This window comes from Triturus cristatus, chromosome 4_1 (assembly GCF_964204655.1).
Source record: "Triturus cristatus chromosome 4_1, aTriCri1.1, whole genome shotgun sequence".
Taxonomy (NCBI): domain Eukaryota; kingdom Metazoa; phylum Chordata; class Amphibia; order Caudata; family Salamandridae; genus Triturus; species Triturus cristatus.
Window position 1 is genome coordinate 818051564 of NC_140585.1, and position 26093 is coordinate 818077656.

Consider the following 26093-nt stretch of genomic DNA (forward strand, 5'->3'; position numbering starts at 1 on the left):
CAAAGCAGCTTGGCTACGCCTGTTAAGGCTGACCAATCAGGAGAGGCTGGATTTTGGCTTACAGAAAAGAAAGTTGTATAACTTATTTTTTGTACCAGTTATGATAACTTCAACAGTGGCAAGTTGGTTTTTTCATTACCAATCTTTTAAGTCTTTGAATGATATTTAGCTCATTCCTAGCAATATTTGCACAGAAATAAACGATTCCAATTCCATGCCACAGTGACTTCTCGGCTGGACTATGCGAATGGCCTCTACTTGGGCTTTCCGGCCTACCGTGTTAAAAAACACCAAATGGTTCAAAATACGGCTGCGATATTGATCAGACGTGTTCTATTTCGGCATCATATCTCTCCACATAGTAAGGAAATGCATTGGCTGCCGGTAGCCCAAAAAATCAAATTTCAGGCCCTAACCCTAGCTTTCCGGTCAATCCATGGTACTTGCCCCAGCTACTTGAAACAACGGCTATGCGCCTACTGAGGTCTAATTCTCAGAATCTGCTCTGCACCCCACGAGTTAGGAAAGCTCGGTTGGGTGGCAGATCTTTTACGGTCGGGGCATCCATGTTATGGAACTCCCTGCCAAATGTTTTGCGCCATATTGTTTCTGAATCGCAATTCAGGAAAGCAGCCAAAACATGGCTTTTTAGCCTAGACTAACTTTCCAGGAGCCTTGGCTGCTGTGTGACTCATGTGTGCCACTTGTTGCTATAGCGCCTGGACATCTCTATCGAAGTAGCTGTTCGCAGTCTATAAATGGCTGTATTATTATTATTAATGTTAGCCCGTGAAGCTAATAATCTACAATGGGGGAAACTAAATAGGCTGTTTTTCTCTCACCAGGGCATATAAAACATATTTTCTGATGTCCCTGCTTATTGTTACATGGCACCCCACCCCTGAGGCACCTAGGAGAGACTTTAGGGTTGACCTATATTTAAAAATAAGGTAAATTACCACTTGGGAAGTACATGTACCACCAAAGTCGAATTTGTGTGTAATTTACATTTAAAGACAGTCTGCAAATTTAAGCCTGCCTATAAAAATGACAGCACGCAACACAGCAGTGTACACTTCAGTGTATAAAATCTAATGCACCTCTAAACTCCCCAGCCCTATTATGTACTTGGGACTTATAGGTAGTTTTAATCCCCCTTGTCTTATTATATACTAGGGATTTACAGGGGTCTGTCATTGCCAATTGTAATTATACAAAATTACCATGTACCTTTTCAATCAGAGAACTGGCCAATGATCTGGGTAGCAGAGCACAGGGCACAGTCAGAGTCAGTTACCACCAGAACCAGTCAAAACAATGGGGGTAAACAGGGCAAAAAGGATGACTTTCTCACAGCGAACAACACAGATATGGTGATGTTTTACCTGATGTGAAAATGAGTCACCACTTTTGGAAGACAGGAAGCTTGGGTTCTCGGGACCAACCTGTTTGGGAAGAAAATAGACTAGGATGTGTTGACAGACAGGGTTTCCATCTCACTCACCAGCCACGCCGATATTATGGTGATGAGTAGACGGCTATGAAGTGGTTCATAAAGAGCACACATCAAGGAGCTGAGGAGCAACTTAAGGTCCCACTGGGTAATGATAAAGAAAGCAGGTGGAAACAAATATTGCAAACCCTTCAAAAATAAATTACAATGGGTGATTTGTACAGAAAGAGCTGATCCAGCAACCGCAAAAAAGCCAAAGGAGTTGACAGGTGCCCCTTAATTGTGCTCAGAGGAAGTCCTTGCTGGGCTAGAGACAATACAAAAATAAATAGTTCAGATAACCTGGCTTTAAGTGAGTCAATCTTTTGAGTACTGCACCAAACCAGAGATGTGTCACAATGGAAGGCATATACAGAATTCGGCAAGGGGCTGCCAAGATTACATCTACAACCTCAGGAGGGAGGTAGGAAGCAGTCAGCAGTTGTTGGCACCAAGCATGGAAGTGAAGATTGCACATGCATGGCTACAGGGAGGTCAGCAGCAAATTAAGGTGACATTGGACCATAACTAAAGGCTTTGAAGGGAACAAGAGTTGAAGACCTTTTAGAAAATGTGCCGCTACATGTGACAACAGGAACAGGGAGGGTTGATCCAGCAAATACAAAAAAGCAGAACGGCCAAAACATATCCCTTAATTATACCTCAAAGCAAGTGTTTGACAGGCTAAAGACAAAACAACAGTAACACTCCGGATAAGGGTGCAGAAAGAGGGTCAACATGTTTTTCAGTGCACCAAGCCACAAACTTGCCCCAGAGGCAGGAGTATAAAATCTTTGTGGAGAGCGGTCTAACTGCCAAAATGCCCTCAAAGACATTGGAAAGGAAATCGAAGATTCAACTGCCACCACTAAATCTCCACGCATGAAGGTGGAGCGTGCGCATGTTCGAGTGCAGAATCCTGGCTTGTTGCTGCAACAGGAGATCCTCCTGATGGGGCAGATTGATAGGGGGACCGATGCTCATGCTCAGGAGTTTGGGATACCATACTCTATGTGCCCTCCCCAGAGCCACAAGGAGGACTTGGGCCCAGTTCGTCCTGATCTTCAGAATTCGGGGCAGGACTGGTATCGGCGTGAAAGCGTACTGGAGTCCTGAGCCCCACTCGAAACAAAATGTGAATGGCTCAGATAAAAGGGAGCATCAGAGAGGGAGTCAGGAGTGACTTTGGCATGCTATAATGAACATCGGCAAATGCAGCATGTCTTCTGTAGTTTGGAGGTGGACGACGACTGCCTGGGACAAGACCATCTTCAACAGCCAGTCATTGAAACTCCTGACCTTTGCAGATGTGCTGCAACTACCACCCTCACTTTTGTGAACAGCAGACGGGGCACAGGTAAGGTCAAAGAGGAGTACAGTGAACTGAAAGTGCTTGTTGCCTACTGTGAACCACAGGTAACGTCTGTGTACTGCCAGGACGGCATACAGATGTTGCAAATTCAGCGCTGTCATCTAGTCTCTAGTCAATTTTGGATTTCTCCTTTTTCAGGAAGAAGTTGAGAGGGTGCAGATCTAAAATAAGGAGTAGGTCTCTGTCCTTCTTTGGCACCAGAAAGTAGCGGTAGTAGCATACACAACCTACTACTGATATCGGCACCCTCTTAATGGCCTCTTTAGCCAAAAGAGGCTGCCTTTCCCGAAGCAACATGGACAGATGATTCTCTGTCAGACAAACTGAGGCCAGTGGCATGGGTGGTAGGGTTTCTTTGAACAGAAGGATGTAACCCTGCTGAACAATTTGGAGCACCTCTGCACCACCACGGCAAAAGAAGCTCCTTCCTTCATAGCCACACTAGGTGGTGAGATCAGGCCAGTGTCCGACAAGGTGTCCATACCACTGGCATCAGCCAGTTCTTCATACCAGTCATCCTCAACCAAGGTTTTCTTAAGGGGGTCAGGATATTCATAAGAAGCATCAGATCCACACCAAGCATATCCAGTACATGGCTTGTCAGATAATGTAGGCACTGCCTCTGAACCTGGTCAGTTCAGCGCTGGAGTAGACTTTGGACTACGCTGGTCCGCTTTGTGTCGGGGTTTGGAATGACAATGAACTCGGGTTGCCAGGCACAGCACCAGTGGACCGGACTCTGGTGGAGGTTGAGAAACCAATCTAAAGGGCCCATCTGGTAGTACGGGCAAACCCGCCAGCTGATATCCAGTCCAGGTACCTTCCAAACCCATGGGGCTTGTAGGCACTCCAGAGGGGTCGGCTTGCTCTACGATGAGGTGCATAGCCTCATAGAATTCCTTCAATTGGTTGAGGGATGCTCTGGCTATGAGAAATTCTAGGAGGTATGGAGTGGACACAGGCTCAGCGGAGGAAGTGTGACCTGTGGCGTTGTTCCTGTGCCTCTTCTGGTGGCTTGGACCGGCGCGGTGAAGTCGAAGAACACTTTGACTTCTTGGTCTTCTTCTTCTTCAATTGTGGGACTTACCCGATAAAGATTTTGACCTCAATGATGACCGATGGGAACGACTCCGAGAGCAGGCCTGAGATCTTCCACGTGACCAGGACCTGGAGTAGTACAGAGTTATCCAGTGCCGAGCGACTAGGATCTTCAACACATGCTCCAGGATCACTTTGGGGTTCATCGAATGGCAGTCAGACCAGGCCTTGGAGTCCTGGTCCAGCTCCAGGCAACATAAGCAAACCAGGTGGAGGCCCATCACAGGCTTCTGTCTGTGACAGGCTCCACAAGGCTTAAAAAGCAAAGGTTTCTTAGGGCCCATCCCTAAGGCACACTGGGAGCAAAAAAGTGTGACAAAAAGTTGAAAAGAGCAGTAAAGAAATGACTGAGGAAACTCTTCAAGATCAGTGCTGATGGCACGGAAGGAAAAGCACTGATGGCATCGTGCTGGGGTGACGCCTATATAGTTATGTCACATCTGGTGTGACCGATGCCTAGGATGCAGATGCAGAGCTGATCAGCACCACCTTCTGGTGCACAGAGGTACTACTCAAGAATTTGCAGGACCAGTCTGACACCTGAGGAATATTCTATGGTAAGGAATCTGTGGCTAGAAGTCTCTATCAGATGTGTTTCTCACGGTTAATTAAACACCTCTACGCTGTTCCAAATGCTCCCAATAGACGTGGTGTTTGATGTTCAACTACCAGATTATCAATTTACCACTGATGTGATGTAGAATTTGCACTGTATGATGTTATTATAATGTCTTACCTGTTAATACCGTTCTCCTCTGTTTACTACAAAAATGGATATTAAAATAAAAAAATGACTGAAATTTGCTAGCTAAGGTTAACAAATCAACCATAACTTGGCCTCAAGTGCAATGCTCTTAGACGCACACATGATGCCCCAGATGATACCATACTATTAATCTTATTAATATAGAAACAAACATATGGAATGTAACGTATGTATTCCAAATGTTTAACCCAGATTTGCAACATATATTTAAATATTTATATTTTCAAAATGTATGACCTTACATTCATATTTCATATACTGCATCCCGAGGAACAATGTTTGCAAAGTTTTTTTTCCACAAGATGTACAGGTTTTAAAAAAGCTCTGGGCAAACGCATGACACACCTTTGAAGAAAATAAAAGTATGCAAGATGCATTCAGTTATCTATATTCCCTTGTTCTTTATTTGCTTGTATTGAACTGTCACATGGCCAACAAAACATCTGAACAAGAGGTTATTGCTTCTTCAGGGATTTGGCGCATGGTGCAACCGGAATTTGTGCTAACTGACTACCTAACTGCAATGCAAAATCTTTCAAGCTGTGAGCATTCTTTGGTTTTTAACTCCACTGCGAATATCAGGAATACCAACTTGTGAACATGAACATGGAGGCCATTTACTCTATTAGAGTTATAAGTGTGTAATAAATTCTTAATAAAAGCCTACCCTGCGAGGTCCAGTGCTTTAATGTTGGTGCTAAGCGTGTCGTCTGTGCTCGAGCTAGATGCAGCATCCCAAAATATATTGCTGTGAGACAGTATCTGGTTCAGATGATCCCGAGAGAAGTGGGTTCCATGCACCCTGTGCCTATGCGCTTCTGCTTGGGTTCGAAGCTCTTTCATCTGTACATGAGAGACAAAAGGAGTTTATACAGCATATGCCGCAAATGCTCTTCGAACTAATAAGCGTAAGTCAAAGTGCAACAATTAGGTCATACGCGTGAAAACATGCAACACAGCCTCGTTCAAAACAGAAGAATTACAGCACAAACCAAGAGGGCAGTAGACGTTGGTATCAAACAAAGGCTTCAAAACAGCAACATACCACATATGAAAATTAAATATCTAAACAGGCAGGACAAAAAAAGACAGGGACCATACATGAAAGAATGGGACGGCCAATCCTTCACAGATGGAAGTGTGGTCCAAGTGTAAAAAGATTTCTGGTACAACCAACCTCTGCATACCACAAAGCACCAAAGGCATTTTGAGAACCCTAATGGGAGGAATACAGAAACAGACTTCAGAATTTAGCACACAATAAGTTTCTAAAGACGATTTGCTAAGGATTACATGCAAGAAAAAAATATATGAGCAGTATAATATAAACTGTACAAAACCCATAGTTATTAGACAATAAACTATGGCCCTGAAACTACGGCGATGGCACATAAAGAGGGTGGGGAAATTAACGTGTTAATTTAAATACATCAGTCGTTTACAAAACATCCACTTAGACCATAGCAGACTTATGCCTTGCATAAAATCCTTGATTTCCTGATCAGACTCACATGCATCTCTCCATTCTTGTTCAGATATGGCACCTTCAGAATGGCTCTCCACACTGCACAAAAAGTCAGTATCTTCCTCCATCATGTCCTCTTCCAATTCATCATTATTATCTCCATGTAACCTAGAGAAGCAATCTGCTTATAAATTTTGAGTCCCTTGAACATATTCAATTTGAAACCTGTTGAAGCCTGTTCACCCATTTGGCAAACCTGGGAGTTGCTCATTCAACACCCTTAGCGGTAAACAGTTGTACCAACTGTTTATGATCTACCCGTACTGTGAACTTTGAACCCCACAAATATGGCTTAAAATATAATATGCCCCACCAACAGGCCAGTGATTCTCACACTATGGCTGAATAGGTTGCTTCACCTCCCTCAGACTTCTGGAAGCAAATGCAACTACCTCATCCCTTACCTTTCTACGTTGGATGAGCACTGCCTCCAGGCCTTTTTGACTGACATCAGTCATAATCACTGTTTGATCGATAGTGTCAAAAGATTTATTGATTAACAGCAGGACAGAAATCAGGTCTCCGCCACTCGCCCAGCTCCCGGTTCAACTGCCACCCTACTTCCCGGTCTAAAATAGATTCCCCACACATTACCTTGCTCGTGGAATGGATCCCCAACAACATCCCATGGCTCATGACAGTGACAGCGTATTAGATGTAAAAACCTGCCTGGACGCAGATATAAGTGAGAGCAGAGACCCAACAACATTCTGGAGGGATTCAAGGATAGGGCTGCGCTGCACTAAGGCCCATGATGAGTTTGAAAAATAGAGTTGGGTGTTCCCCACTCAGGAAACATGGGAGCGAAAACTGCAGTCCACATATATTTGAGCGGGTATCCCACGTCTTCCTCTCTAGAAGTAGGAAATGGAATGTAAAGAGCAGGACTTTGAAGGATGTTAGGGTGAATAAGGAGACTGTCTAGGCCTGCAGCTCATAACCTGTGGTCAGGGGACATGTGGAGGTCCGCAACGCCTTCTCAGGGGATCTGCGACAGCTTAGAAAATTAAATAATATTAACAGATTAATAAAGAGTATATAAAGAAGCAATTTTTAAAATAGATTTTTTTTAATGCTCTGTAAATGTGAAGTTCTTTGAAATTGGAGTAAAAAAATTAAATTAGAATCCCAAGATTGACTTGTGGGAGCAGTGCAAATGCATCAACAAGAATAAAATATGGATAATAGGTGGCCTTTATTGAATTTACGAAACCTCAAACCTGCTCTTTAAAATGTAAATTTTACTGAGATTCCTGCTTGGGGAGGACCTTGAACGTGAAGAGAATAAGTTACTTACATGTAAACTGTGGTACTCCTGTATTGGTATCTTTCATAGATTCACATGCTTGAATCATTCCCTGTCATCGAAGTGGGAGTCCCACAGTACATAAAAAGCAGTAAGGAATGACCTTACCATTAAAGATAATAGAGAAAAAAAATCACTTTAACATCTCGTCCTAGTCATTAGGAATGGTCCAAACTCCAGTGAATCAGGTGACAGCACCCTCTAGAACCCTCTCCACAGAGGCTCCAGGTTCTCTGATTTTCGAGCACAAGTGCAATATATGAATATAAAATAAACTAGGAGAGCCTCTATGGGGAGGAGGGTGGGTTGCATGTGAATCTATGAAAGATACCAATACTGGAGAACCACAGTTTACAGGTAAGTATCTCATTTTGTTCTCCAGTATTGGGGTATCTTTTATAGATTCACATGCTTGAATCGAATAGATAGCAGTTGCATTATAGCTATGTATGCTGATATACGGCATGCAGTAGAAAAAACGTACGTAAACCTGTACGCAGAACATGCATCCCAAATACACACACACACACACACACATATACATATATATATATATATATATATATATATATATATACATATATACATATGTAAATTGCGCATTATGCCAATATTTGTGTATATCATCGAATTGCTTATACATGTAAGATTTGAGCTGGGTTAATTTCATTAGTTATTCACCAGCAATTTTTCTGGCAGAATCTGTTTTCTATGTCTACCAATGATTGAAGGGGGGGAAGGGCTATTTATACCTGTGAAATGTTGGCGCCAGTCAGATTGATAAAGCCAGGCAAAACGCATCTCTCTCTTTTGCAGGATCGTGGGTGACCTGTAACGTCATTAAATCAGCCCCATACCTACAGACCGGAGTGCGTGCATCTTCTTTTGGAAGTTGTTTTGGTGTGGTATATACATATATATATATATATATATATATATATATATATATATATATATATATATATATATATATATATAGCGCAAAACACTCTTCCACTGCCGCACCTCTCCTCTGGTAAGCGGACGAAAAGAGCACAGACCACGTAATTCTTGAAATTCCGCTCTGTTTATTCAAATCATCTCACAAACAAAACGGCAGCCATTACGCGTTTCGTCCCTCCCTGGGGACTTGATCACATGACGCACATCAACCATTAGTATTGCTTTTTAAAGGTTACACTTTTTTTCTATTTCCTGTTTTTTTTTTGTGTGTGTGTAAACCACGTGTTTAAATCTTAAAGACATCAGTGCTAAATAAAAGCGAGTGCTGATCACAAAGATAGGACTAACATTAGTTCATATTGACATTAGACCTGATATCTTAGAAATTGATTTCATATTGTTCATTTTACCACATTTGGGTGCATACCTCTGTGTACAAATTTGCAAATAAATAGATAAATAATTAAATGCTTATGTACTTGAATACACAATAGCTGTATAAATACATCCATTAAATAACCAATATACTGGCACATGCATCAATAAAGACTTTTGCGATTCCTTAATTGCGATTTTTAAGGAATCGCAATTAAGGAATTGCAAAAGCCTATGCATGTAGGAATCGCTATAAAAATAGCGATTCCTACAAATTCCTTAATTGCGACTCGCAAATTGCGAGTCGCAATTAAGGAATGCCGTCCCATTCATTCCTATGGGCCTCCAGGCCTTTAGGAATGAATAGTAGATTGCATGAGCAATTTGCAAGTACCAGTAGGTACTCGCAAATTGCTCATGCAATTTCAAGGGTGCAAGGGTGTCAAAATGACACCCTATTGCACCCCTGCAATTGATCTGTGCACATATGTTGCACACACACATGCTCTAAGGGCATGTGTGTGCGCAACATGAAACTTTGAAAAATGCACAAAAGTGCATTTTTCAAAGTTTTTGCAAATTACCATGAAGTTCAACTTCATGGTAATTTGCTCCCCCTATTAGCGAAATCGCGAATTTTTTCACTTTCATGCACTGCATTTAAGGAATCTCAATTTGGGATTCCTTAAATGCAATCGCAATTTAAGGAATCGCAATTTAGAGATTCCTTGAATTGCGATTTTTGCATTTGGGATGATGCATCCCAAATGCAAAAATACCAGTCGCAAAGGGGCAGATTCTGAGAATCTGCCCGTTTGTGACCGGTTTTTACATTGATGCATGTGCCTGATAGTATCTTAAATAGTGGTTAAACGTATTTCATATTTAAGTATATAAAACCATATAAATAAATAAATACATAAAATCTAAGTATAAGGATAAATCTAAGTCATGTCCTATGTGATCACATCCAAAATTATTTATTTGTTTTTTTGTGTCCATAAATTAAGTGCAAAATTAAGTGTTTGTTAAAAAATATATATAGACATTTGCACGCATATATGTATTTAAATATACAATTGTACATCAAAATGAATACATGATACAACAAACTTAATTCATATATCAACAGAATAAAAGCAATAGACAAAACATAAAGGAAGGTGGGAAGAAGAGAGGCTCACCTTATTGAAAAAGATTACGGCGAAACGCTTGTCCCACACCTGTGTACGCATTGCTTGTAGCTTCCAGACAGTAATGCCTGGTAAACGTGTGCCTGCTGGACCAGGTTGCTGCTCTGCTGATCGGCTGTATAGGCACACCGGCCAAGAGAGCCATGGAAGAGGAGACAGCTCTCGTAGAGTGAGCTTTCACTGTCGAAGATAAAGGTTTGCCTGCTTGCTGATGGCAAAACTGTATCACTGATGATATCCAACGTGCTATCGTTTGTTTAGAAACAGGATTTCCCTTTCGGATTTTACCATAACCCACGAAAAACTGATTAGTCTTGCAGATGCTAGTGGTCTTCTGTAAGTAGAATTGTATACACCTCTTATTCAAGGAATACAAATATCTTTCCGCTGGTGTTTGCGGATTTGGAAAAAAGGTTTTCAATATGACTGGTTCATTTAAATGAAATTCCGATGGTACCTTAAGAATAAAGGTAGGATTGGTACGAGTCCTTTGTAAATGGAAGGAAAGGATGACAAACAGTGAAATCATGTATGTCGCTTAATCCTCTGGCTGACATAAGAGCCAGTAGAAGAGAGGATTCATGTAATGTATTTGAGATCTGCTCTATGAATTGGCTCTTCATAAGTTCTGCCAATACAACGTTGAGATGACAAGGTGGAGGAGGACGCCTAATTGGAGGGAACATTCTAAACAATCCTTTAAGAAATTGTTTTATAATTCTTGATGACCAAAGCGACTGTGACCCATTATGCCATCAAAATCTGGAGATTATGGTAAGGAAAACCTAATGGATGAATGAGAGAGGCCAGATTTAGCCAGTTGCAGGAAGAAAGGTAATCACTGTTCTGGCGGAGATTGAATAGGATGTACTTCTGAACCTGCACACCAATGGCAGAATCTCTTCCGTTTAAACTTGTAGGTTTTGACAGTGGACGGCGCTCTAGCATTTGCAAGGACTTCCCGACAGTCAGCAGGGATGGTTAGGTTGGCGAACTCAGTGCTCAGGAGCCAAGTCGACAATCGTAGCGATGTTGGGTCCAGATGGCAGACTTGGCCATGATTCGTTGTTAGCAAGTTCTGTATTGTATGTAACAACTTGGGTTTGCACTCTAGTAGGAGTAGAAGCTCTGTGAAACAGAACTGGCGAGGCCACCTGGGTGCTATGAGTATTATTCGGCAAGGTGACTTCCTCACCTTCCGTAGCACTCTTGGGATCAAAGAAATAGGAGGAAAAGCATAAGCATAAATCTTTGACCAATTTATCAAAAACGCATTCCCGCACGATCCCTGTTGGGGTAGCCAGCTGGCAAAGAATCGGCATTTGGGGTTCAGACGCAAATAGGTCTAACTTTGGTTTGCCCCACAACAGAAAGATGCGATCCAGCATCGGTTGGTGGAGTTCCCATTCGTGGTTGGCTGTAATTGACCTGCTCAAGGAATTTGCCAGGATATTTGCCTGGAACATGTTCTGCTATTAACGTTATCTGGTGCTGAATTGTCCAATCCCAAATTTGCTGGGCCTGTAGGAATAGCGTAGTTGATCTTGTCCCTCCTTGCATACTTGTTGTATTGTATGTCCGAATTAAGACTGATGCTCCTGAATTTTTTGTGAGAAAGGATTACAGGGCCAGGAATATTGCGTTTAACTCCAATAGAGTGATGTGTAAGGACAGTTGCCCTTTACTGGCAGCCCTTCCAGATGTGCTGCTCACTCTTCGAGGGATGCATCAGTCGTAATTATGTAATTCGGAGGATCTACCAGGAACAACTGGCCCGTGGCTATGTTCGGGATGTGGGTCCACCATTGAAGCGCGTTTCCTTCATCTGAGGTGTTATCTTTATAATATCCTCGAAGGACCCTGAGATTTGTAGCCACTGACTGTCTAGTTCTTCTTGTAAGGGCCTCATCCACAAGCGGCAGTTGGGAATGAGTGGAATGCAGGAGGACAACATCCCCAGAAGCGATTTGTACTTCCGAACTGAAGTGGACCTTTTTACAAGGAGTATAGCCCAGTTTACAAATCTTCTCTTGTCTTTCATGCGAGGCGAAGACCTTCGCCTGATGACTGTCTAAGGTTGCCTTTAAAAAAACTTCTTACTCTTGAGGGAATTAGCTGAGACTTTGGAAGGTTAAAGGAGAGACCAAAGGACTGGAAGAGAGAGAGACATCTCGGAGTATGATTGTTTGCCACTGCCAAGGATTTCACCTTCATGAGACAATCGTCCAGGCAAGGGAAGATTTGAATTCCTGCCTGTCGTAGGTGGGCCGCTACAGGTGCCAGAACCTTGGTGAACCCTCGGGGTGCTGAACGAAGGCCAAAAGGTAGAACTTGGAATTGATAATCCATGCCAGCCACTTTGAAGAGTAAGAATTTCCTGTGCTTAGGGAGAATGGGGATATGAAAATAGGCGTCCTGAAGGTCTAAGTTAGTCATGTAATCTTCTTGACTTACTAATTGAAGCACCTCCTGAACAGATAACATACAGAAGGATTGCTTTTTCAGATATTTGTTGAGGCCACGAAGGTCCAACATGGGACGCCATTCCCCCGATTTCTTTCTAATGACGTAACTCCTGAGGCTTGAGCCGGGAGTCTGTCGCTTTGCGCTAGCTGAATATCTTTGAGCTTGGAGGGGGTGCAGAGTGGTTGTACTGTACTGTTTACGTGCCTTTAATCATTTTAAAATCGTGTTTTCGGATTTTATTGTATTCTTGAAGAACTATTTTAATTACTCACTCAGCTGCTACATTACCTTGAGCTTGCTCGCATTTCATCTTGTGGAAGGTTCTTCCCCCGTTCCCGCTCCCCAGTACCTTTTCCATCTACCCGACCGCCATCTTGGGGGTAGCGCAGGGAGCAGTCTAGTGTCTGCTTCCCTGACGCTACTAAAGTGGGCATGGTGCAAACGCGCAGCGGACACGCGCAGCGGGCGCGCCAAAGGCAAGCCCGTCTGCGCCCGTCCGCGCCCTGACGGGACCCAGGGTCACCCCTCCTTCTTCTGGTTCTTTGATCCCTAAACTTACGTATTCACGTTCTGTTCTGTATAGCCTCCAAGTGCCTTTAGGGCCTCAATGCTCTCGATTATGCTGTAACAATGTCCCTTTGGTCTGCCCTTCATGTGCCCTAGCTCTTACATCCCTCCCCTCGGAGTTGTGTATCGCCTCTGCCTCCTTTTGGAAGGCTACTCCCTCTTCAGTGACAGCATACCCCTCCGACCTTGTTCCTGATCTTAGTTTTATTAACCTAAATTGTAGATCTTTGCCCAAACACAAAAGGGACATATTTGATCTCCTTACATTATCTAGTCCTAGCCCTGTTTTTAACTGAGACCTGGCTTAATGATAGCTTCGGCCCTGATATTGCTACTGCTCTCCCCGATGAATACACCTTTGTGGGACGTAATAGAACGTCTGGGGTAGGTGGTGGCATCGCTATTATTTACAAGAGGTGTTACTCCTGTAAATGGGAAGACCTGGACATCCCCAATTGTGAAGCTGGCAGTTTTAAATTGTTATTATCCCCTAATTTTACTTTGTCCGGTGTCCTTTTGTATCGTCCACCTGGTGCGGCTGCCGCTTGGGCAGCTACCTTTCCTGAGCTCATTGCTCCCCTTTTGTTGGAATCTACCAATTTTATGTTGTTAGGTGACCTCAATATCCATCTTAATGATACCCTATGTTCTATTAGCGTTCACCTTATACAGGATCTTGCTGCTCTTAATTTAAGTCTGCTTAATTCTGGCCCAACTCATAAAGGCGGTAATCTTCTTGATCCAATTTTCACTAATTTGGACACTGTAACTTGTCTACCCTCTAGACCTATTATTTGGTCAGACCATTTTATCGTAGAGTTCTGTATTAAAATGGCGGGTGCTACTTGCCTTTCTGACAATACTCATCCCCCTAGAATCCGTAGGAATTGGCAAAAACTCAATTTGGAGCACCTTAATAATTCCCTTTTAAAGACCATGCCTCAACTTCTTAACATCCCCACGGATGATGTTGTGACAATTAGCACCTGGCTTACTTCTGCGCTCGATCTCTGCCTTCCAGCACGCAAATGTAAGCAAAATTTTCTGCACTCCCCTGCCCCCTGGTTCAACGAACAATTAAAAATGGAAAAGTCCCGCTGCAAAAGACTGGAGCGTATTTGGAGATCAAACTATTCTCCTGCAGACAAAGAAAATTATAAAACTGCACTCCACAAATATCACGCTCTTTGTAAAATTGCCAGGGCCAATCATGTTAACAACACTATATTGAAAGCCCAGAATCGCCCCAAAGCTCTTTTTAAGGCAGTCCAGGAACTATCAGGTATGGCCTGTGCTCCTAAAGCCCCCTGTTTGGATTGCATTCAACGCAATTCCCTGGCCGACTTCTTTATGCAGAAAATTGATAACATCTACGCGGGTTTTGGAGCCCCACTATCTGCCCCACCTTCATCCAGCTCACCCACACAGAATTATGACCAACCACTTCTTCTGGATGATCTGGCTCAGTCTTCACTTCCCCTCTTAGATAAGTGGGACCTCATTCCTATGCCCGTCTTCCAGAAATTGTTGGCAGAGATCAAATCTGGTTCTCCTTTAGATCCCATGCCCCCACAGATTCTTTGTTCTCTAGCCCCCGCTTCACTTGACTGCATTTTGGCTCTTCTGAATGCTTCTCTCACTGAAGCTATTGTCCCTAATGTCTGGAAGCATGCGATGGTTGCTCCACTTTTGAAAAAAGCTAACGCTGACCCTAGTAACCCATCCAATTTCCGACCTATCTCCTTACTTCCCGGCCTCTCGAAGGTGCTGAGAAGCACGTTAATCGTCATCTAACTACTCACATTGAGTCGGCGAACGTTCTTCACTTTTCCCAATCTGGCTTTCGGGCGGGCTTTTCTACTGAGTCCACCCTTCTGGGAGTTACGGAGACAATCAGACGTCAGGTGGATAGAGGAGAGACGGTGGCACTCATCCTTTTGGATTTGAGTGCCGCTTTTGACACCGTCTCTCATACCATCCTCCTTTCTGCCCTGAGGTCTGTTGGGATCTCTGGCTCCGCACTTGCTTGGATTTCCAATTTTCTTTCGGACCGCACTTTTCAGGTTTTTTCTCCTTCTTCGGTGTCCTCTGTTCATAATGTTCCGCACGGTGTCCCCCAGGGCTCTATTCTTAGTCCTTTGTTTTTCAATCTTTACATTAGACCTCTTGCTTTTCTTGCTGTACAGTCTGGACTATCTATTTTTTCGTATGCAGATGATACTCAAATCATCTTCTCTCTCTCTGCTAATCAACACTCCCCTTGTTCCTCTCTTAGTTCAGGGCTCACGGACATTGCCAATTGGATGATGACTAACAAATTGAAGCTGAACGGAGATAAAACGGAGTTGCTCCTGTTTGGGCCTGACTCCGCTCTCTGGGGCCCTCAACATTGGCCTCAGCAAATGGGTCCTTTGCCGGTCCCGGCAACTACAGCTCGCAACCTCGGGGTCCTCTTTGACAATCAGCTATCCATGAGACAACATGTGATTAAAGTCGCAGCCACCTGCACTACTATTATCAGGTGGCTGAGGAAGATTACGTGGATGCTTCCTCATGACACCCAGAAGCTTGTGGTCCAGGCCTTAGTGACATCACGGCTGGACTACGGCGTTTGTAGTAGGTAGTCGGCCCACTCGTTAGGTAGTGATACGTCGTCCAGTTCGCCCTCCTCTCTCGCATCATCATCATCATCATCATCATCAGTGGTATGATTTTCCTGATCCTGTGCTTGATTTGCTACAGGTGGTGGAGAAAAAGGAAGAGGAGATCTAATTACCAAGGAAGGCTGCGTGATGGCAGTTTGTGGAACTGAAGACGCTGGCTCTGAAGGAGGTAATTTGCTGTAGTAATCTTCCACCATATGTTGTAGATTTGATACTAGTGAAACAGGTATTTGAATGATTTGTTCTCTTTGCCTATCTTGGTTGGGGTCCTGAGGATAGTAAACGTACTCCTCATCCTCATCATCCTGGCACTTTATCAGAAGGTCTGATGGACTGCGTGCCACACCAAACATAACATCATCCTCTCAATCTCCCTCCTCATCTCCATAATCAAATTTCTCTTTTTAGCACGGGAGGGATACCTTACTTGGAGAAGTGTGGATAGGTAAAATCACTTCTTGAGAAGCCATTCTTTTAGAGTCAGGAACTGTAGCTGTTATGTTTGCTCTGTGAAACATGTGGTATACTCTATTCTTGAGTCACATATATTTATGTGAAAGATTATTATTTTGAGAATTGCTTTTTCACCTTTGTTCTATATGGTATTTGTACTATTTCATGTTCTTTGAAGAGGAAAAAAAGATTTTTTTTTTGTTATTGTAGAGTCTTTTGGGTCATCTAACACTATTTATATATGTATATTTGTTTATTCCATTTTGTTATCTTTGTGTAATGTCATATTTATGTTGTCCTTTGTCTATAATGTTACAGCCCTGACAAAGTTCCATCTGGCAAAGAATCGGGAACGAAAAGCGTTGGCTGTGTGCCAGTTCTGAGAGATTTATTGAATAAAAGGACTTTTAGTATGGAATAACTGATTCACGCTGCCTCATTGACTTCGGACTGAGTGCACCTTCCAATTTCTTGTTCGATTAGGGATGTGGAAATATGGATCCTGCAAGTCGACGGACACCATCCAGTCCTCCTGTTGCAGCGCTTGAAGAACATGCGCAAAGGTGAGCATCTTGAACTTCTCCTGCTTCAGAAAAAGATTCACGATCCTGAGATCCAGGATTGGACGTAGCCTGCCATCCTTCTTAGGAATCAGGAAATACCAGGAGTAGCATCCCTGACCCCTTTTCCGCTCTGGAACCACCTCTATCGCACCTTTTTTCAGTAGAGTTAGGATTTCCTCCTGCAGGAGAAGAAGGTGGTCCTCCGAGCAAGCTCCTTGGCAAGGAGGGTCATTTGGAGGGAATTCCCGAAAGGGAAGAGCATACCCATTTTCCACAAGATTTAGAACCCAAAGGACTGAAGGGACCGATTCCCAAAAAGGGGTAAGCCGACCCCCCACAGGACCAACATGATCCAGAATAGCGGATCTAGGGCTGTTTTGCAGTGGTAGGAGGGAGGGAGGAAGAGGAGGAGGAGAGCTGACGACCTCGTGCACGACCTCTGTTCCTGCCCCTGTAGGTCTTATACAGGGTATTTTGCTGCTGCTGCTGAGGTTGCCTGTAGGTCCGAAAGGACGACCTCCCAAAACCTCTGTACCTTTTGAATGAGGAACCTCTAGACCGAGCCTGCAGGCCCAGAGACTTAGCCGTGGCTTTACTGTCCTTGAACTTCTCCAAGGCTGCATCTGCTTTCTTCCCAAACAGTCCAGAACCATCAAATGGAAGATCTAGAGGTGTTGCCTGCACATCCGGGAGAACTCCGACGACTTAAGCCAAGCACTTCTCCTTGTGGCAACCGAAGAGCCCATGATCCTGGCAACAGAGTCCGCAGTGTCCAAACTACTCTGTATAACCTGTTGTGCAGCTGCTTGAGTGTCCAACAAGACCTCATTAAAATTCTGCCTGTCCTTCTCTGATAACTTAGGAGCCAGCTGTTTTGCAGAATCCATCAGGGCGTGGATGTAACGGCCCAAAAGGCAAGTGGCATTTGTTGACTTCAAGGCCATACTTGCCGAGGAGAACACCTTCTTGGCCGACTGGTCGAGCTTCTTAGACTCTCTATTGCTAGGAACTTGAGGAAAAACCCCTGAAGACTTTTTCAAACAGGCAGATTGAACCACCAGACTCTCAGGAGAAGGATGGGATGTTAGAAAGTCTGGATCTCCTGGAACCGCCCTGTAGCTCCTAGCAACAGACTTAGACACTTCCGGAGCCGAAAAGGGCTTATGCCAAACCTCCATAACTGGCTCAGTGATGGCATTATTAAAAGGAAGCAAAGGTTCTACCACAGTGGAGGGGGAATGAAGAACCTCCGTCAAGATGTTGGACTTAAAGAACAAGTTACTTACCTTCGGTAACAATGTATCTGTAAGAAACATTAGTTAGTTAGATTCCTTACCTTAGAATATCCCCAGGTGTCAGGATGGATCCGGAAAGATTTTTGTAGCAATACCCCTTGCGCGTCGCTAGGCGTCGTCTGCGGCTCCGCGTCCGTCGTTGGCGTTGTGCGCCGGAATGACGTCGTCGGAGTACTTAGACACCGCCCTCGTGCGCTGACGTCAGTTCTTGTACATAGCTTTCCGCACCAGGAACGCAGAGCCATGCAAGAGACCGACACTGGTGCCAAAAAATCTAGGGCCCTGAAAAGGATAGCCTTAACCCTAGATGTCAGTTCGCAGAACGGGGAGGAAGGGTGGGTCGGTGAGGAATCTAACTAACTAATGTTTCTTACAGATACATCGTTACCGAAGGTAAGTAACTTGTTCATCTGAAAGAAACACGTTAGTTAGATTCCTCACCTTAGAATAGATACCCCAGCAATACCAACCCCGGTGGTGGGTCTGCAAAGCAAGATCACACCAGAAAGTCCTGGAGAACAGAACGGCCAAAGTAGCCATCTCTCCGGACTTGGCTGTCCAGGCAATAGTGCTTGGCAAACGTGTGCAGTGAAGCCCACGTCGCCGCCTGACAGATGTCCCGCAAGGGAACTCCCCGACCCAGGGTAGTAGTAGCCGCTGTGGCCCGGGTGGAATGGGCCCTCAACCCAACAGGAGGGTCCTTTTTTGCCAAGGAGTAACAAAGTTTAATACACAACAAGACACACCGTGAGATGGTCCGTTTATGTACCGCTTTTCCCTTCTTAGCTCCGGAACTGTTTGGTGCGGTCCAAATAAAAGGACAGCGCCTGTTTTGGGTCCAGGCGGTGGAGCCTCTCTTCCTCTTTTGAAGGATGCGGAGGCGGGAAGAAGGTGGGCAACGTGACAGATTGCCCGATGTGAAAGGGGGTCACCACTTTCGGTAGAAAAGAAGGACGAGGCCGGAGGTCAACCTTGTCCGGATGAACAGAAAGAAAGGGAGGCTTAGATGACAGTGCTTGGAGCTCACTCAACCGTCTAGCCGAGGTGATAGCTACCAGGAAAGCAGTTTTCAGGGTCAGAAGACGAATGGGACAATTGTGAAGAGGCTCAAAAGGAGCGCACATCAGAAAAGTCAGAACAAGATTCAAGTCCCACTGAGGCATTACGAAGGGGACAGGAGGGAACATGTGAGTAATGCCTTTGAGAAAACGGGAAACAACAGGGGACTTGAAAAGAGAAGGCTGATCAGGAAGCCGTAAGAAGGCAGAGATTGCAGCAAGATAACCTTTCAAGGTGCCCAAAGCAGAGGGCTGCTGGGCCAAAGAAAGAAGAAAGAGTAGAACCTCAGAAAGAGGGGCAGAAAGGGGATCCACAGCCTTTGCTGTGCACCATGCCACAAATTTGTTCCACCGGCAGGCGTATACCGTCTTTGTGGAGGGACGCCTGGCTGCCAGAATGACATCACAGACTTCAGGAGGCAAGTCAAATGGCACCAACTGCCGCCGCTCAATCTCCACGCATGGAGGTGGAGGCTGGACAGGTTCGGGTGGAGGACCGTCCCCTGCTGCTGCGACAGAAGGTCCTCCTGAACAGGCAGTCATATCAGGGGATCGATTGACATACTGAGTAGCTCGGGATACCAGAACCTTTGTGCCCAATCCGGAGCAACTAAGATAACTTGGGCCCGGTCGCGCCTGATCTTCTTCAGCACTCTGGGTCGAAGTGGTATAGGCGGAAAGGCGTACAACAGACCGCAACTCCACTCGCGACGAAAAGCGCCTCCGAGCGAGTGCTGCCTTGGAAATTCCAACGCGCAGAACTGCAGACATTGCGCGTTCTCTTCGGTGGCGAATAGATCTAACCAAGGCTCTCCCCACTGCAGAAAGAGACCTTGCGCCACGTCCGAGTTCAGACGCCATTCGTGATCCATCATGCACCGGCGGCTGAGTTCGTCTGCTCTGGCGTTCAGAGAGCCCGCCAGATGTTGAACCACCAGGGTGATGCCCTGGTGTTCCAGCCATATCCAGAGGCGCAGAGCCTCCTGACAAAGGGTCCACGACCCCACCCCGCCCTGTTTGTTGCAATACCACATGGCGGTGGTGTTGTCCGTGAACACCTGCATGACACTTCCCCGGACAGAGGGAAGGAAGGCTTTCAGTGCAAGCCGGATCGCTCTCAGCTCCAAAAGGTTGATATGGAGTTGAGCCTCCGCCGGAGACCAGAGTCCACTGATCTCCGCCTCTCCCATGTGGCCCCCCCATCCCAGGAGGGAAGCGTCCGTCAATACTACGTGCTCCGGTTGGGGTAGGGAGAGGCATCTGCCGCTGACCCAATCGCGGTCCATGAGCCACCACTGCAACTGTTTCGCAGTGCCCTCCGAGATCAAGACATGGTCGGACAGGTTGCCTCGATGCTGGGCCCACTGAAACTTCAGGTCTCACTGCAGAGCCCGCATTCACCACCTGGCGTAATGCACCAACAGGATGCAGGAGGCCATAAGCCCCAGAAGCCGCAGCACCAATCTGACCGAAACCCAGGATAGAGGCCGAAAGATGGGAATCAGAACCTGAATATCCCGGACCCGCTGTTACGGAGGATAAGCCCGGAACTGCGCCGAATCGAGAACCGCTCCTATGAAGAGGAGCTTCAGGGAGGGACTCAGGTGTGACTTCGGCACGTTGATGGAGAACCCCAGCAAATGTAGGAGGTCGGCCGTAGTCTGGAGGTGGGAGATGACTTGCTGGGGCGAGCCCGCCTTCAACAGCCAGTCGTCGAGATAGGGGAAGACTGGAACCCCCGATCTGCGCAGATGAGCTTCGACCACCGCCATCACTTTCGTGAACACCCGAGGGGCACTGGTGAGGCCGAAGGGGAGCACGGTGAACTGAAAGTGCTCCTGACCCATCGTGAACCGCAGATAACGCCGGTGGGCCGGCAGGACGAGGATGTGAAAATAGGCGTCCTGCAAGTCCAACGCTACCATCCAGTCTCCAGGGTTGAGGGCAGCCAGAACCTAAGCTAAAGTTAGCATCTTGAACCGTTCCTTCCGGAGGAAAGTTTTGACGCTCCTGAGGTCCAAGATAGGGCGTAGGCCCCCTTTGCCCTTCTTGGTAACCAGAAAGTAGTGGGAATAGCAACCACGGCTTACTTCTGGACCAGGAACGCGCTCGACGGCCTCTTTGGCCAAGAGGGCCGTAACTTCCTCCCGCAGAACATTCAAGTCATCCTCCGATATACGGTGGCACTGCGGTGGCATGGCTGGATGGGTCGTTTCGAAGGGGATGGAGTAGCCCCTTCGGACGATTTGCAGCACCCACCTGTCCGAAGTGATGGAACGCCAGTGGAGCAGGTGATGGCGAACTCTGCCGCCCACTGGCGTGGAATGGGCCTGAAAGCTCGGACTAGGAGGGCTTTGAGGCGGATGCTGCCGGGGTGGATGTGGACTGACCGCGTTGTCCTCTAGAACCACCACGGCGGAACCCACGTCCGCGTGCAGGTTGGTTCTGCGGCCAGTGGTTAGGCGGACGTGAGGAGCCGCCCCTTCCTTGGCCATGAAAGGGGCGAAAGGCGGAAGTGTGCGGCCGTGGGGCCGAGAGATCCCAGGACGTGGCCATAGCCCGGGAGTCCTTAAAACGAGCCAGCGCACTATCCGCCTTCTCACAAAAAAGGCGAGCGCCATCAAAGGGCATATCCATGAGGGTACTCTGGACATCCCCCGAACAAGACGTGGACCTCAGCCAGGCGTGGCGCCGGAGCGCCACCGTGGTGGAAATCGCCCTACCCAGCGCCCGTGGTGTCAAGTCCACACCGTATGGCATGTCGCGCTGCATCTCGCCCGTCAGCAAGTGCCTGGGAGAGACGTGTCTGGGCCTCCTCCGGACACAGTGGCAGCACGTCCTCTACCGCATCACACAGAGAGTGGGAGAAACGGTCCAAGAGGCAAGCGGTGTTCAAAGACCGCAGGCGCAAACTCAGGGAAGAGAACAGTTTCTTTCCGAACTGTTCCAGCCTCTTGGATTCCCGATCCGGAGGAGCGTACGGGAAGGAGGATTGGGAAGTGGAGGCCTGGATAACCAGGCTCTCGGGGGTGGGGTGTTGGGACAGGAAACTGGGGTCGCCCGGAGCAGGGCGGTGGCGCCGGGCTACGTTCCAATCCACAGGAGGAACTGTGGAGGGCTTGGACCAACCGCCCTGCTGAACGTCGATGAGGGCCTCATTGAACTGCAGCAGAGGCTCTGTGGAGCTTGCTGACGGTTGAAGCACCTCTGTGAGGATATTAGTCCTCACGGCCACAGCAGGCAACTCGAGCCCCAGGGCTTCGGCCGCCTTGCGCAGCACCACTGAAGAAGCTGCACCTTCCTACGAAGCCACAGTCGGAGGAGAGATGAAGCCAGCATCCGGCGAAGTGTCCAGACCACTGGCATCCCCCAGTTCGTTTGCCCAGTCCTGTGAAAGTTGACCCTGGAGGGCCATAGGGTCCTCAGACCCCTCCCAGTCTCCCCCGTCATCCGATTCCTGATAAACAGGAGGAACGATCGGAGCCGGATGGTAGATTGAACACTCATCCATCGGCGTCGGGTGCGGCGCCAGGTGGCGCTGTGCCGGCGTCGGGTCCGGACAGGGGCTAAACCGGGGAACGGCGTCGTCCGGAGACGGCGCCGGAGGTGGAACCGGTGTCGGCGCCGGCGGAGGAGGCGTTGTGAGGTCCAGGATCCCTCTGGGACCTGTGGCGTCGGGACCGAAGTCGTCGTCGGCGCCGGGGCCGGAGCCGCCGGCACGCGAGGTCGCCCAGTCGAGCCCGCGGGGCGTCGACGGCGGAGCCAGGCCCCTCATGGCCGAGAGGAAGGCACTGACCTCCGCCGGAGTTGGTCAGTCCCAGGGACCAGCGGGTATGGAGACGGACGCGGCTCCTGCGGCTCCGACGGAGCCGCGGGGGTGGGACCACCCTGACCGAGTCGCGCGACCGGCGAGGGGAGTCCGAAGAGCGGTGTCGCCTCTTGAACTTCTTTGATTGCTTCGACTTACCCGAAGACTTCGAGCCCAACGAGCGATGATGGTGACTGCGGCTCCGCAACCGGTCCTTGGACCTCCTCCTGGACCGGGACCGTGAGCGGCGCGGAGCCGAGTGCCGAAGCTCGAGAAGCTTACGGGACCGCTCCCGCCTAGCCTTTGAGGTCAAGGCCTGACAATTGGGGCACGACTCCGCGTCGTGGTCGGCCCCCAGGCAGTAACGGCACCGGCGATGGTGGTCCGTCACCGACATCAGTCGATGACAGGAGTCACAGGCTTTAAATCCAGGCATCCTACCGGCACTAGCGTCGAGTCGACAGAAGACCAAAAAGAGTCAAAAAGTTTAGTTAAAAATTGACTAAGGGGTAAGCACTTCCCAGATCGGCGCTGTTTGGTGCGGAAAAAAGAAGAACTGACGTCAGCGCGCGAGGGCGGCGTCTAAGTACTCCGACGACGTCATTCCGGCGCACGGCGCCAACGACGGACGCAGTGCCGCAGACGACGCCTAGCGACGCGCAAGGGGTATTGCTACAAAAATCTTTCCGGATCCAGCCTGACGCCTGGGGATATTCTAAGGTGAGGAATCTAACTAACGTGTTTCTTTCAGATTTCAGCCGTTGTGAGCTGCATGTCTAAGAGCTCCGCTGCCTTCCTTATGACTGTGTGGTAAGGAACCACATCCTTAGAGGGAGCATCTGATGGAGGAGATAGCTCCCATTCTGGGGACATATCAAGGCCACTTGCCTCCTTTAATTCTTCAAAAAAGTCATCCGACTCCTGAAGTTCACCCTCTTCCATTTCTTCTGCCTGATATCTCTGCTCCTCCAAAATCCTCTGCGCCTCACGCCTGGACCTCATCCTGGGAAACGGCGTCGGCGGCGCCGCACACGACTCCGACGGCGCCGGAGCCGGCGTCGAACACGGATCCGGAGGCACAACCTGAGTCGAACGAGGTCGAGCTGGACCTGGAGATGAAGGGATCGGATTCGAGGCCGAAGGAGAAGGTGAAACATAGTCCTTACGACATCGAGGAACTGGCGAAGTCGATTTCGGAGCCGTCTCCTTATCCGAACGGCATCGAGATCCATGCCTCTTCTTCTTCTTATGCTTCTGTGATCTTGAAGCATGACCCGACGTCGACTTCAAACCCGACCTCGACCTCGATCGCCTTCGACCTCTCTTCTCCTTCCTCATCTTCGCGATGAACAGCTTGGCCTCTCTCTCCTTTAAAGCCTTAGGGTTCATCTTGCGGCGGTTAGAGTACCCCTCGACGTCGTGATCCAACAATAGGCACCAGACACAATCTTCGTGCAGATCCATGATGGACATATGTTTTCCGCACTCTCTACAGGGCTTAAACCCCGACTTCCTCGACGACATCTTCAGGAAGAAACAAGAGAGGACCAGAAACAATCCAGAAAAACAAAGTAACTAAACAAGCTACGGAGAGTCCCAGAAAACCGTTAGCGCTGAAGGCGCGGAAATAAGGGAACTGACGTCATCACGCCGACGAGGTCTTCTTATGGATCCAGTGACGTCAGCGGAGCCGTGGGCGGAGCCGTGCTTCTGTGACATCATCCTCGTCGGCGTGGAGAGCTACGAAAAAATTCTGAATGTTGCTGGCGCAGGGGATATTCACAAGGTGAGGAATCCACTGGCAGATGTATCCATCAGAATTTTTTATTTTATTTTTTATCCTCATCTCACCAATAAGCATTAACAGAGGAGGCCGTCATTCTGTTCTATGCACCCTGCGGCCACTGTTTTCGCTTAGGTCTGACCAGACCAGCCCCATTGATGTAGGCTTGGTGTAATCATAGGACAGAGAGGGGAGAGGGGGAGGGACGGGAGGGGGGACACCAGGTACAAGTTATTTCAATCTCAAGTTCAGGCCCCAGGACAGTAGGAGTCGCCAGATGTTCATCTCACTTTCCCTGCCTCCTCCCCGATCCAAACGAGACATAGCGAATGCAGCCTTGTGCCAGTCCTCACCCCTCGGAGGGCCCGGATCTTTCCCCTTCATGCATATCTCACGTTGGGCTAATAGTACCAGGTTTAACAGCAATCCCCTCTGTAACTGCGATAAGTTATTCCCAGGTATTCCATCACCTCCAAAGGTTACCAAAGAGATATTCATCCTGATGTTAAAGTTAAAAATGTCACAGAGGGCATCTCCCACTTCTCTCCAATATCTTCTAAGGACAGGGCACTCAAAAAAGATGTGTATATCATTGGCACTCGGGGCATTGCATCTTGGACACTTGGGGGAGGATGAGGGAGCAAACCTGGCAATTTTAGCAGGTGTATAATAGAGTCTATTTACCACATAGAAGTGATTTTTTTTTAAGCTGGCCGGTTTAACATATTTATACAGAAGTTTCAAAGAGGGTTCATAAAGGTCTACTGCAATCAAATCAAGGGAAGACTGGTTCCAAACTGCATGTTGCGGAGGCAGTTCTTTATCATCAGCATCCATAAGTTTTCCATACCAGAGGGAAACTTCTTTCTTTTTGCGATTGGAAGTCTGCAGGAGATGCTCTGTTTCCCAGTCACCACTTAGATCCCCTTTTTCCGCGTTAAACCAAGAGGTCAGCTGCAAGTATTTAAACCTGGAGAAATCACTTCCAACCCTGGCCCTCAATACCTCCCAAGGATGAACCCCCTCCTCTGAAATCAGATCTGACCAAATTGTGATACCTGCACTTTTTATAGGAACTGCAAGGCTATCCTTCAGGCAGATCGGAGTTCCCGGTGAATCCCAGATAGGGGAAAAATCAGAGTAATACCCAATCCCCCATCTGTGTCTCACCTTGACCCATATATCCAAGGCAGCCCTAAGTACCTTCAGGCTCACTCGCTTGAAAAACCTTAGCGCCCCAAACTTATACAAAAAGCTCTCCTCCCCACAGCCACCCTCTGTCATGACCATTTCACCCAATAATGTCCCCCAAGATGACTCCCCCGGCTTTACAAGTAGCATCCTAATACTTTTGAACTGGAAAGCTAT

The 26093-nt window shown here is 47.3% G+C and overlaps 1 protein-coding gene across 2 annotated transcripts in view; it reads right to left on the reverse strand.

Moving 5' to 3' along the window:
- The window catches only part of SAXO6 (stabilizer of axonemal microtubules 6), a 621602-nt gene that overhangs the window by 342090 nt on the left and 253419 nt on the right, over positions 1-26093 (reverse strand). Inside the window, exons 9-10 of one of the 2 annotated variants that reach the window (XM_085653467.1) lie at positions 5906-5944; positions 5396-5571 (exon numbers count right to left, since the gene is read on the reverse strand). In XM_085653467.1, coding sequence (XP_085509593.1) covers positions 5396-5571; positions 5906-5944 — 215 coding nt within the window. The remainder of the gene's footprint in view (positions 1-5395; positions 5572-5905; positions 5945-26093) is intronic. The other variant, XM_085653468.1, reaches the window with a different exon arrangement.